General features: G+C 56.4%; 1 protein-coding gene across 1 annotated transcript; it reads left to right on the top strand.

Annotated features, from left to right (window-relative positions):
* The first annotated feature begins 1,610 nt into the window (after window positions 1-1,610).
* SPAG7 (sperm associated antigen 7) lies at window positions 1,611-10,300 on the top strand. The gene is made up of 7 exons (XM_029055402.2): window positions 1,611-1,736; window positions 6,443-6,510; window positions 7,913-8,001; window positions 8,385-8,469; window positions 8,767-8,856; window positions 8,969-9,125; window positions 9,722-10,300. The coding sequence occupies exons 1-7, from the start codon at window positions 1,652-1,654 to the stop codon at window positions 9,829-9,831; spliced, it is 684 nt and encodes a 227-aa protein (XP_028911235.1). The 5' UTR covers window positions 1,611-1,651; the 3' UTR covers window positions 9,832-10,300.
* Window positions 10,301-12,247: the final 1,947 nt, after the last annotated feature.

Raw genomic sequence — 12,247 nt, 5'->3', positions numbered from 1 at the left:
CAGGGAACGTGTCTGCTAATTCCACGGTATTGAACTTTCCCAAGTGTCTACTACAGTGCCCTGCACAGAGTAAGCACTCAGTAAACGTCACTGATCGACCGATTGAGCTCCCGGTGGGACGTGGACCGTGTCTGACCTGATTAGCTTGTATCTACCCCAGCGCTTAGAACAGTGCCTGGCACATAGTAAGTGCTTAACAAGTACCATAAACAATTTTTAAAAACCCTCCTCGAGGGCACGGGTCGTGTCTACCCCAACCTATTGTCTTTTCCCAAGCGCTCAGTACAGCGATGTGTACACGGTAAGCGCTCAATAGATAATGATGGTATTTGTTAAGCGCTCCTTATGTGCCAAGCGCTGGGGTAGATACAGGGTAATCAGGTTGTCCAACATGGGGCTCCCGGTTTTGATCCCCATTTTTCAGCTGAGGTCACTGAGGCCCAGAGAAGTTAAGTGATTTGCCCAAGGTCACACAGCAGAGTAGCGGGGCAGGCAGGATTAGAACCCATGTTCTCCGATTCCCAAGCCCATGCTCTTTCCACTAAACCACGCTGCTTCATTCAGTCGTATTTATTGAGCGCTTACTGTGTGCACAGCACTGTCCTAAGCGCTTGGAAAGTCCAATTCGGCAACAGATAGAGGCCATCCCCGCCCAAGGACGGGCTCACAGTCTAGAAGACTACTTCATAGTACATAGTATTGTTTGATCGGGCCCCTACCTCCATGTGGGCAGGGAACCCCTCCTCCAACTCCGCTGTACTGTATTCTCCCAGCCGCTTATCACAGTGCTCCGCACAGAGTTACGGCTCAATAAATACTACTGACTGAGAAGCAGCGTGGCTCAGTGGAAAGAGCCCGGACTTGGGCGTCGGAGGTCGTGGGTTCGAATCCCGGCTCGGCCCCATGTCAGCTGTGTGACTGTGGGCGAGTCACTTCACTGGGCCTCGGTTCCCTCATCTGGAAAATGGAGATGAAGAACTGTGAGCCTCTCGTGGGACAACCTCATGACCCTGTATCTACTCCAGCGCTTAGTACAGTGCTCCGCGCATAGTAGGCGCTTAACGAATACCAACGTAGTCTCTCGAGCGCTCAGTACAGTGCCCTGCCCGCAATAAGCGCTCAATAAATACCCTTGATTGATGATTCTGTATTCTCCCAAGCGCTCTGGACAGGAGAGGCGCTGGAGCCCCGGGCCACTCCGCCCCCTGTCCGCTGTGTGACCTTGGGCCAGGTCACTTGGCTCCTCCGGGCCTCAGTTCCCCGGTCTGTAAAAGGGGAGCGGGGAGCGGGGAGCCCCGCCCGCCCCAGGGCCTGGGCCCAGTCCCTTCCCTTGCCCGGCAGCCAACGCTTGCCGACCGCCATCGGGATTACTGGAAATAGCGTCGATCGACCGCTTGCCTCCCTAGCGCTTAGAACAGCACTCTGCACCCCGCAAGCCTCCGACGGGCTCGGCGGCGGCCTCCCCTTTAAGGGGCGGCGGCCTCCCCTTTAAGAGGCGGGGCCTCCCCCTTTAAGAGGCGGGGCCTCCCCCTTTAAGGGGCGGGGCCTCCCCCTTTAAGGGGGTGGGCTCCCTGACGTCACCCCGCCCCCTTAAAGGCGCCCGGCCTGCCCTTTAAGGCGGCCGAGCGGCCGACGCTCAGTCGCTTCCAAGATGGCGGACCTGCTGGGCTCGATCCTTAGCTCCATGGAGAAACCGCCCAGCGTCGGCGACCAGGAGAGCCGCCGCAAGGCCCGGGGTAAGGCTCCAGCCGCCGACGCCCCGGAGCCCCGGGACCTTCCCCCGCCCCGGGGCCCGGCCTCCCCGCCTCGGCCGCCATCGACGGCCCCCCGCGGCCGACTGCGGCCCGCTCCTCCCGCCCGCCGCGCTCCGATTGGTGGCCGGGCCCGTCCGTCCGCCCGCTGCGCTTCCCCGATTGGCGGCCGCTCCCGCTCTGGCCCCCGCCCGGCTTTTCCCCGCCCACCCGCGCTGCCGATTGGCCGCCGGACCTGCTCGTCCGGGGCTTTCCTCTTCCCGATTGGCGGAGGCGCCTCGTGGGCGGGGCCGGACTGAGGAGCCCGACGGGACGGGCCTCCCCCGAGGGGGAGCGGTTAAAATCCCACCCCCAGGAAACCAAGCCCTCCACCTCCTCCTCCTCCTTGTGGAAGGGGAATGTGTTTATTCTTATAGCGTACTCTCCCGAGCGCTTAGCACAGTGCTCTGCACACAGTAAGCGCTCAATAAATATCATCGATTGCCTGATTTCAGCCCGCTAGCAATGAGGGGCTTCCCCCCTCCCCCTTTCTGGTATTTCCGGTCTGGCCCTGATGTCCATATCCGGCGTTTATTGATTTTAATGTCGGTCTCCCCCTCTACTACTAAAAATTATGATGATGGTACTTGTTAAGCGCTTACAAGGTGCCAGACTCTGTCCTAAGCGCTGGGGTAATGACAAGGTTATTGGGTTGGACACAGAGCCTGTCCCACATAGGGCTCACAGTCTTAATCCCCATTTTACAGAGGAGGGAACTGAGGCCCAGAGAAGGAAAGTGTCTTGCCCAAGGTCACACAGCAGACAGGTGGCGGAGCGGGGGTTATGGCTTAGTGGAAAGAGCACGGGCTTTGGAGTCAGAGGTCATGGGTTTGAATCCCGACTCTGCCACTTGTCAGCTGAGTGACTGTGGGCAAGTCACTTCACTTCTCTGTGCCTCGGTTACCTCATCTGTAAAATGGGGATTAAGACTGTGAGCCCCACGTGGGACAACCTGATTCCCCTGTGTCTACCGCAGCGCTTAGAACAGTACTCTGCACATAGTAAGCGCTTAACAAAATACCAATATTATTATTATTATGACTTCCTGGCTCCCAGGCTGTGCTCTTTTCACTAGGCCATGCTGCTTAAACAGAAGGCATTAGTTAAATGTGTACTGTTAGGCCAGCGTTGTGCAGAGTGCTGGAGTAGATACAGATTAAGTGACTCGCCCAAGGTCACACAGCAGGCAAGAGGCAGAGGCCAGGTCTTTGAACTGTGAGCTAAGTACTATATGAGAGTGGGAATAATGACCATGTGCTTATTTGGGGTTGGGTTTTGGATCCCCTCCTACTTTCCATTCATACATTCAGTTGTATCTATTGAGCGCCTACCGTGTGCAGAGCACTGTACTAAGCACTTGGAAAAGTACAGTATAACAATAAACAGTGTCATTCCCTGCCCACAATGAGCGTACAGTCTAGAGAGCCTGGGAGAACGAGCCTTAGCTCTCTCATCTGTAGAATGGGGTTCTCCCATCCCCTGAACAGTGTGTCCCATGTGGGCCAAAGAGAGCCATAAACCGATCTGATTACCTTGTACCTACCCCAGCACTTAGCACAGTGCAGTCACTCAGGAAATATCAATATAACAATGAACCTAAACAAGTAGACCCACAGACCCTGCAGAAACTTCTGGGCATGTCACTCCCCTTCTTAAACACCTCCAGTGGTTGCCTATCAACCTCCGCTCAAAACAAAAACTCCTCACTCTAGGCTTTAAGGCTCTCCATCACCTTGCCCCTTCCTTCCTCTCCTCCCTTCTCTCTTTCTACCGCCCACCCCGCACGCTCCGCTCCTCTGCCGCCAGCTTCCTCACCGTCCCTCGGTCTCGCCTATCCCGCCGTCGACCCCTGGGCCACGTCCTCCCGCGGTCCTGGAACACCCTCCCTCCTCACCTCCGACAATCTAATTCTCTTCCCCTCTTCAAATCCGTACTTAAAGCTCACCTCCTCCAAGAGGCCTTCCCAGACTGACCTCTCCCCTTTTTTCCCTCTGCTCCCTCTACCCACCCCTTCACCTCTCCGCAGCTAAACTCTCTTCTCCCCCCTTTCCCTTTGCTCCTCCCCCTCTCCCATCCCACCCCCTCAGCACTGTACTCATCCGCTCAACTGAATATATCTTCATCACCCTATTTATTTTGTTTAATGAGATGTACATCACCCTGATTTTAATTATTTACCATTGTTTTTATGAGATGTTCTTCCCCTTAACTCTGTTTATTGCCATTGTTCATGTCTGCCTGTCTCCCCCGATTAGACTGTAAGCCCATCATAGCGCAGGGACTTTCTCTATTTGTTGCCAACTTGTACATTCCAAGCGCTTAGTACAGTGCTCTGCACATAGTAAGCGCTCAATAAATACTATTGAATGAATGAATGAATGAATGAACTTACGTTCAGCACTTCCCAGCCCTTATGTCCATATCTCTAATTTTATTTATTTCTGTTGATGCCTAGACTGCAGTCACCTCTCTAATAATAATATTGGTCTTTGTTAAGCGCTTAACAATGTGCCAACACTCTTCTAAGCGCTGGGGTAGATACAAGGTAATGAGTTGTTCCACATGGGGCTCCCAGTCTTCATCCCCGTTTTACAGATGAGGTCACTGAGGCGCAGAGAAGTGAAATGACTTCCCCAAGGTCACCCAACAGACAAGTGGCAGAGCCAGGATGAGAACCCAGGTCTTTCTGACGCCCAGGCCCAGGCTCTAACCACTAGGCCATGCCGCTTCTACAGAGGAAATCCACCTCTCCCGATAGAAATGTCAGACTCCCACTCTAACGCCAGGGGAGAGACTCACCCGATCCAGCGACTGTGGGGACCGAGGAGGGCGAGCGAGCAGCGGTGGTCCCGCGGGACTTTTCTCCATGGACCAGAGACGACTCTAATATGACCTACCGGCCCCGGCGGACCACAGGATATTATGGGAGAAACCCAGACCGTGCCTGGGGCTCCCGGTGGTGGCGAGTGGGCCTGGCCAGGGTTCAGTCCACGGTTGGCGCTCAATAAATAGCATTGGTGATGGTGTTTTCTCCCCCCCTTGCAGAATGTGTAATAGCAGCCCCCTCCCCCCTCCTCCGGCCATGTGATCCTGCTGCTTCCGGATGATGTCATCGTTTGCCCCTCGAACCCTAACTTTCTTCCAGGGCAGATACCGAGAAATAATCTCTCCCCCCCAGGGTGTAATAACTGTCCTCTCGTTGACCTCTCTTCTCCCACCCCGAAACTAGCTTCTCCATTAACAATAATCATCATAATAATTATGGGACTTGTTAAGCACTTACTATGTGCCAAGCACTTTTCTAAGGGCTGGAGTAGATGTAAGTTAATCAGGTTGAACACGGTCGCTGGCCCACGTGGGGCTCTAGCTCTTAATCTCCATTTTACAGATGAGGTAACTGAGGCCCAGAGAAGAAGAAGAATAATAATTATGGTATTTGTTAAGCGCTTACTATATGACAAGCACTGTTCTGAGCACTGGGGTAGATGCAAGGTAATCGGGTTGTCCCACGTGGGGCTCACAATCTTAATCCCCATTTTCCAGGTGAGGTAACTGAGGCACAGAGAGGTTAAGTCACACAGCAGACAAGTGGCGGGGCTGGGATTAGAACCCACGTCCTCTGACTCCCAAGCCCGGGCTCTTTCTACTAAGCCACGCTGCAGTGGCACGGATCTACCCTGGAGAGGGGGGCAAGAGAGAGAGAAAGATAGTGTCCGCCTCCCAGGCCCGCGCTCCATCCACTAGGCCACGCTGTTCTCATTAGGTTAGTCAGGGAAGGCTTCTCAGAGGAGGTGTGATTTTTTTAGGAGAGCTTTGAAGATGGTACGATCAATCCAGTGGTATTTTTTGAGTGCTTATTGCGCTTGGGAGAATACGATTCAACACATTCCCTGCCCACAAGGAACTTACAGTCGAGAGGGGGAGACGGACATTCACAGAAATTGTGGATAGGGACATAAGTGCTACGGGGTGAATATCAAGTGTTTAGAGGGTACAGGTCCAAGCGCGGAGGTGACACAGAAGGGAGAGGCAGTAGGGGAAATGAGGGCTTAATCTGGGAAGGCCTCCTGGAGGAGATGGGATTTTTTTTTTTTTTTTAATAAGGCCCTGAATGCCGGGAGAGTCATCATCTGCTGGATAGGAAGAGGGAGGGTGTTCGAGGCCAGAGGTGGGATGTGGGCCAGAGGTCGCCGGTGAGATGGGTGAGATGGAGGTACAGTTAGCAGGGTGGCCTCAGAGGAGCGAAGTGTGCGGGCTGGGTTGGAGTAGAAGAGCAGCAAGGTGAGGTAGGAGGGGCGAGGTGAATGCCTGAGCGCTTTACAGCCGACGGTGAAGAGTTTCTCTTCGCCGTGGAGGTGGATGGGCAGCCGCTGGAGGTTCTTGAGGAGCGGGGAGAGCGGTGGTCTGTCGGCCATGAGGAGGGAGGGTGTTCCAGGCCAGAGGCAGGATCTGGGCGAGGGGTCGGTGACGAGAAAGACGAGTTCGAGGTACGGCGAGTAGGTTGGCGTTAGAGGAGCGAAGCCGCTCGGCTGGAGTAGGAGCTAGGTGAGGTGGGAGGGGGCGAGCTGACTGAGTCGTTGACCCCCTCGGCCTTTTGTTTCCTCTCCCCCCTCCCCTCCCCCATCTCCCCTCCCCCATCTCCCCTCCCCCAGAGCAGGCCGCCCGGCTGAAGAGGCTGCAGGAGCAGGAGAAGCGGCAGAAGGCGGAATTCCGGAAGAGGGTGAACGTGCACCCCACCCCCACCCCCCGCAACCCCCAAATCCTAGCCCAGGCAGAGTTGGGGGGCGGGAAGGATGGGCTCTCAGGGAAGGATTCGGAGTGTGGGGAGGCTTCTCAGGCTTGGAGACGTGTTGGGGGAAGGGGGTGTGAGGGAAGGAAGACTTTTGAGGGAGAGGGTCCATGTCTGATTTCTACCTGGGCACTTTTGTCAGCACTCAGCACAGTAAGTGCTTAGTAAATGATACTACTACTCTCTCCCCCTCCCCACAAGCTCACTCAGTCACTCACACAATTAGTAGTGTGTCCTGAACAGCACAGACTGTATAATGTGGTGTTCTTTGGGCGCTTTCTGTGTGCCGGGCGCTATACTAAGCATTGGGGTAGATATGAGATCGTCAAGTCAGCCCCCATCCCACACGGGGCTCGTAGTCTACGAGGGAGGGAGATTGGGGATTTTAATCCCATTATACGGTTGAGGCAACTGAGACCAGAGGAAGTGAAGTGACTTGCCCAAGGTCACACATCAAGTAATTGGCAGAGCTGGAATTTTAGAATCCGTGTCCTCTGATTTCCGGGCCTGGGATCTTTCCACTAGGACACACTGCTTCCCTGCCCACTGTGAGCTCACAGTGCAGAGGGGGAGGCAGACATTAATTCAAATAATTTGCAGAAGTCTGTCAATTGTATTGAGTGCTTACTGTGTGCAGAGCACTATATTAAACGCCTGGGAGAGTCCGATATGACAGTATAACAGACACGGATTCATTCATTCGATTGTATTTATTGAATGCTGACTGTGTTCAGAGCACTGTACTGAGCGCTTAGGAGAGTACAATACAACGATAGACACATTCCCCGCCCACAAAGAGCTTCCAGTCTAGAGGAGGGGAGACAGGCATTAATATAAATAAATGATGGATGTGGACATAAGTGCCGTGGGGCTGAGAGGGGGGAAGAACAAAGGGAGCAAGGCAGGGCGCAGCGGAAGGGAGTGGGAGAAGAGGAAAGGAGGGGCTTAGTCTGGGGAGGCCTCTTGGAGGAGGGGTGGCCTCAAAAAGGCTTTGAAGGGTTTGGGGGCAAGAGTCATTGTCTGTCGATGTGACACATGGTAACTCAGAGCGGAGGAAAAAGTGCCTAAAGACTAGAGCGTTTACGGTGCTGTGCTCTCTCGTCTGTTACCCCGATGACCACCATCACTGGTGCCCGCCCCACTGGGCAGCAAACGGGGGAGGACCGGGGGGAGGGGCAGGCCCGGGGTGACCCCTCTAGGCTCAGGGAGGAGAACGGCAGAACGCAGCTCTGATCTGACTCGCGGCATTTGTGAAGTGCTTACGAATGCCAAGCACCGTACTAAGCGTTGCACGTGGGGGCTCACGGTCTACCCCTCCTCCCCCCGAGGGCAGATGGAGAAGGAAGTGTCAGACTTCATCCAAGACAGCGCCCAGACCAAGCGCAAGTTTCAGCCCATGAACAAGATCGAGCGGAGCATCCTGTACGTTGGGGGCGAGGGCGGAGCCGGGGGCTGGGTTGCCCGGGTCCGGGGTCCAGCCCTCTGAGATGTCGGGAGGTGGGGGCCAGGATGCTTGGGTCCCCGACCTCTCCCTGCCATCGGCCCTCCTTTGAGATGTCAGGGGTGGGGGGCCTGACCTCTCCCGGCCGTTGACTCCCCGAGATGTCAGAGTGGGGCTGCCGGGTTGCTCCCCGGGATTGGTTTCCTGAGTGTGTCGTCCCGGCGTACCCCCAAAATGCCAGGCCTTCCCGGGGGGCGGAGACCACATCTCCTGGCTCTTGGACCCTTCCTCAGGTCCCTGGCTGGAGACCGGCCCAAAATAAGGCCACCTACTGACCACTCCCCCCTCTCTCCCGCCACACCAGCCACGACGTGGTAGAGGTGGCCGGCCTCACCTCCTTCTCCTTCGGCGAGGATGACGACAGCCGCTACGTCATGATTTTCAAAAAGGTGCGGGGGCACCCCGGGAGGCAGAGGAGAAGGGTGATGGAAAAACCCGCCCACCGTGGCCCAGCCGGACTGGATGGGAGGACTCTGGGGAGACTTCCCGGAGGAAGTGGGCTTCTGGCAGTTCTGGGGGAGGCAGGCAAAGAAGGCGGGAGGTTGAGGGGTGGGAGTTGGCGGCTGCAGCCCCTGAGGCCTGGCATTATGAGTAGGTGGGAGGAAAGAGTGGCTACTTGGTGGGGGGAAGTCCCGGGTGGTCTCTCTCCCCCCCAAGCCTCCATCGCCGCCCCCTTCCCCCATCAGGAGTTCGCCCCCTCAGACGCCGAGCTGGACTCGTACCGCCGGGGAGAGGAGTGGGACCCGCAACGGGCGGAGGAGCAGCGGCGACTCAAGGTATGGCCGCCTGCCCCCTCTCCCCTCTCCCCCGCCATGCCCACCCCCTGCTCTCCCCGGCCCCCACTCTCCCCGGCCCCCGTGCCCATCCCGCTCCTCTCCTTCCCTTCAGGAGCTGGCCCAACGGGAAGCGGAGGAAGAGGCCTCGAGGGGCCCGGCGGTGGTGAACCCCAACACCGACTACAAGGACAAATACAGCCACCTCATCGGCAAGGGGGCCGCCAAGGACGCCGCCCACATGCTCCAGGCCAACAAGGCCTACGGCTGCGGTGAGAGGAAGTCAGGCATCTATAAGGGCCTAGCGGGGGAGATTGCGTCTCCCAGAAACCCTGGGGTCCCAGTTCCCGAGCTGGGAAGCCAGTGAAACTGTTACCTACCAGTAGCCAGCAGGGCCACAGGCTCCTTGGCTGGGAAGTGAGTACGACAGTGTCTTCCAGAAGCCCGTGGGGCCTCCGGCTCCTCAGCTGGGAAGCGGGTTAGATGAAGTCGCCCAGGAGGCCCCCAGACCACTGGCTCCTCAGTTAGGGAGCGGGTGAGGCTACATCTTCCAGAAGCCCCTGGGGTTCCAGGTCCCCCATGTTGGGAAGCCCCGGGGGCCGCAGGCTCCTCAGCTGGAAAGGGAGTGAGACTGTGTGTCTCGGAAGCCCCTGGGGCCTCCCGCTCCTCAGCTCGGAAGGAGGTGAGACTGCATTTCCCAGAAGCCGCCGGGACCTCCGGCGTCCCAGCTGGTGAGGATATTGATCCCGGGTCTGCTGGGAGTTGGATTCCCCTTTGACTCGATCACACGAACGGGGAAGTGGTTGGCTGGGGTCCCGGCAGGGAGAGTCTCTGAGATCTCGCCTCCTTCCTCCCCCGCCTCTTTCAGTGCCGGTGGCTAACAAGCGGGACACGCGCTCCATCGAGGAGGCCATGAACGAGATCCGTGCCAAGAAGCGGCTGCGGCAGAGCGGGGAGGAGGGCCCGGCTGCTTCCTAGGCCCTCCCTGTGGCCCGGGGTGGGGGCCGGGCAGACCTCTCCCCCCCCACCCCGTGATGGGCACTCGGCAACCCCAGGCCCCTCCCCGAGACCTGAGCTTTTAAAGGCTGCCAACCCCAACCCCTCTCCCACCGCCCAGACAGAGGGCAGGGAAGGGAAGGGCCCTGAGTCTGGGGGACGGTGGCAAGGGGATGTGAGGCGAATGTTTTAGAGTTTTAAAAGGCGGAGTGGGAGTTATGCCCCTGCTCCTTGAGGTTGTGTGTATGTGTGTGTGTCTGTGTATGTGTGAGGCAGAGATAGAAAGGAAAGCGAGAGTGAGTCGTGACCAGAAAGACCATACTGAGTATTTAATTTGTGTTTTTCTCCCCCCCCCCTCCCTTTCTCACAGGGACTTCCTCTTCCCTGAGGGGAACGGGCAGGGAGTGTGGGGAGGGGCGGGGGGTGCTCTGAATAAATACTATGGAAAGACTCAGCCGTGGTGGTCTGTGGAGGGAGAGGTAGGGTTGAGGCTGTTGGGGGGGGGGGGTCACAGGCCCGCCCCCCACCCAGACTCCCCAGTTCTACCCGGCCGGCCTGAGATTCTGTCTCTGGCCGGGACCACGGGGCCCTTAGAGGAAGACGGGGGAGGTCACCTCTCGGCCGGCGTCTCACAGTTAGGGAGGGACCCTTCAGCCCCGCTCAACTTTCTCCACCACCCCCCTCCTCAACTTTTCCCCCCCAGCCGCCCCCTCAGAGACCGCTTCTCCCCGCGTCAACTCAGAACCCCCCTCGGAGCGGCTGGTGTCGTCTCTGCCTGCACGACTTCCTGTGGTAACAGATCACACAGGCTCACACTCTCTCACGGCCTCCGACGGTAGGGTGTCCTCCGCTCGGGCTTGAACCTGCGACCTCTGAGCTTTCCCCCACCCCACCCGGGGGGAGAGGGATTCTGGACAGATTTCGCTCACACCGGTTCGCGTTCCCCAATCCCAAGGCCCTCCGGAGCTTCTCAGGACCCGGAATCTCTTGACGCCCCTTCTCCAGGTCGGGTCTGTCTATAGCGAGAAGGGTGATACAGTATTCCAAGTGTAGGTGTGATGTCTTTATCTACAGAGGCAAAATTAAGCTGCTCTCTCTCTTTTTTTTTTGTTAAGCGCTTGCTCTGACCCAGCGCTTAGTACAGCGCTTTACACAGTAAGCACTCAATAAATACGATTGAATGAATGCGCCGTACAGACTAATCGGTCAGCCACAGCCCCTGTACAGGGGGCTCACGGTGTTAATCCTCATTTTACGGAGGAAAGAACTAAGGCACAGGGAAGTGAAGTGACTTGCCCAAGGAGAAGCAGCATGGCCTAGGAGGTAGAACATGGGCCTGGGAGTCAGAAAGATCTGAGTTCTAACACTGGGCAAGTCACTTCATTTCTCGGCTTCAGTTCCCTCATCTATGAAATGGGGATTCAGACTGTGAGTCCCATGTGGGCCAGGGACTGTGTCCAACCTGATTAGCCTATATAACAATAATAATAATAATAATAATAGTATTTGTTAAGCACTTACTATGTGTCAAGCATTGTCCAGTCCCATGTGGGACAGGGACTATGTCCAACCTGATTAGCATGTATTATAATAATGGGTATTTGTCAGACACTTACTATGTGCCAAGCACTGTCCTAAGTACTTGGGTAGATACAAGCGCTTAGTACAGTGCCCAGCACATAGGGAGCACTTAACAAATACCCCCAAAAATGGTTCACACAGCAGACGAGTGTCAGAGCTGGGATTCAATTAGATTAGTTTCATTTTCAATCCCTGTTGGACGCTGCGTGGTTCTCTGTCATGAGAGAACCAGGGGAACTGACACAATCGAATAATAATAATTGGTATTTGTTAAGCGCTTACTACATGCCACGCATGTCCTAAGCGCTGGGGCAGATACAAGGTAATCGGGTCCCACATGGGGCTCATAGTCAAAGTAGGAAAGAGAACGGGTATTGAATCCCCATTTTGCAGACGGGGGAACTGAGGCCCGGAGAAGGGAAGTGTCTTGCCCAAAGTCACAGAGCAGGGAAGCGGCAGAGCCGAGATTAGAACCCGGGTCTCCTGGCTCCCAGGCCCGGGCTCTTTCCATTTGGTCATGCTGCTTTCCAGTCGACTGATCTCTTTCCTAGTGGGCGCCTCCAGGTCTTGATGACGGCCTCGGGGGGCACCGGCCAAGACCCTCCTCAACTGGAAGAGGGGCTGGAGCCGGCCAGGGTCGGGCTCGGTCAGTGCCCTACGGCTTCCTCTTTGCTCCGTCTCACTTCCCTCATCCTCGTCTCATATCCTGTGTCTCCTTTCCAACCTTCTTCCCTTCCTGGATCCAGTCTGTATTTGGTCAGCTCTACCCACCAACAGATTCCCCAGGTCTCCTCTCTTGCTGCCTTCCCACATAATA

The sequence above is a fragment of the Ornithorhynchus anatinus genome, chromosome X5, assembly GCF_004115215.2.
Source record: "Ornithorhynchus anatinus isolate Pmale09 chromosome X5, mOrnAna1.pri.v4, whole genome shotgun sequence".
Lineage (NCBI taxonomy): Eukaryota > Metazoa > Chordata > Mammalia > Monotremata > Ornithorhynchidae > Ornithorhynchus > Ornithorhynchus anatinus.
This window is presented reverse-complemented; position numbering and strand designations above follow the sequence as displayed.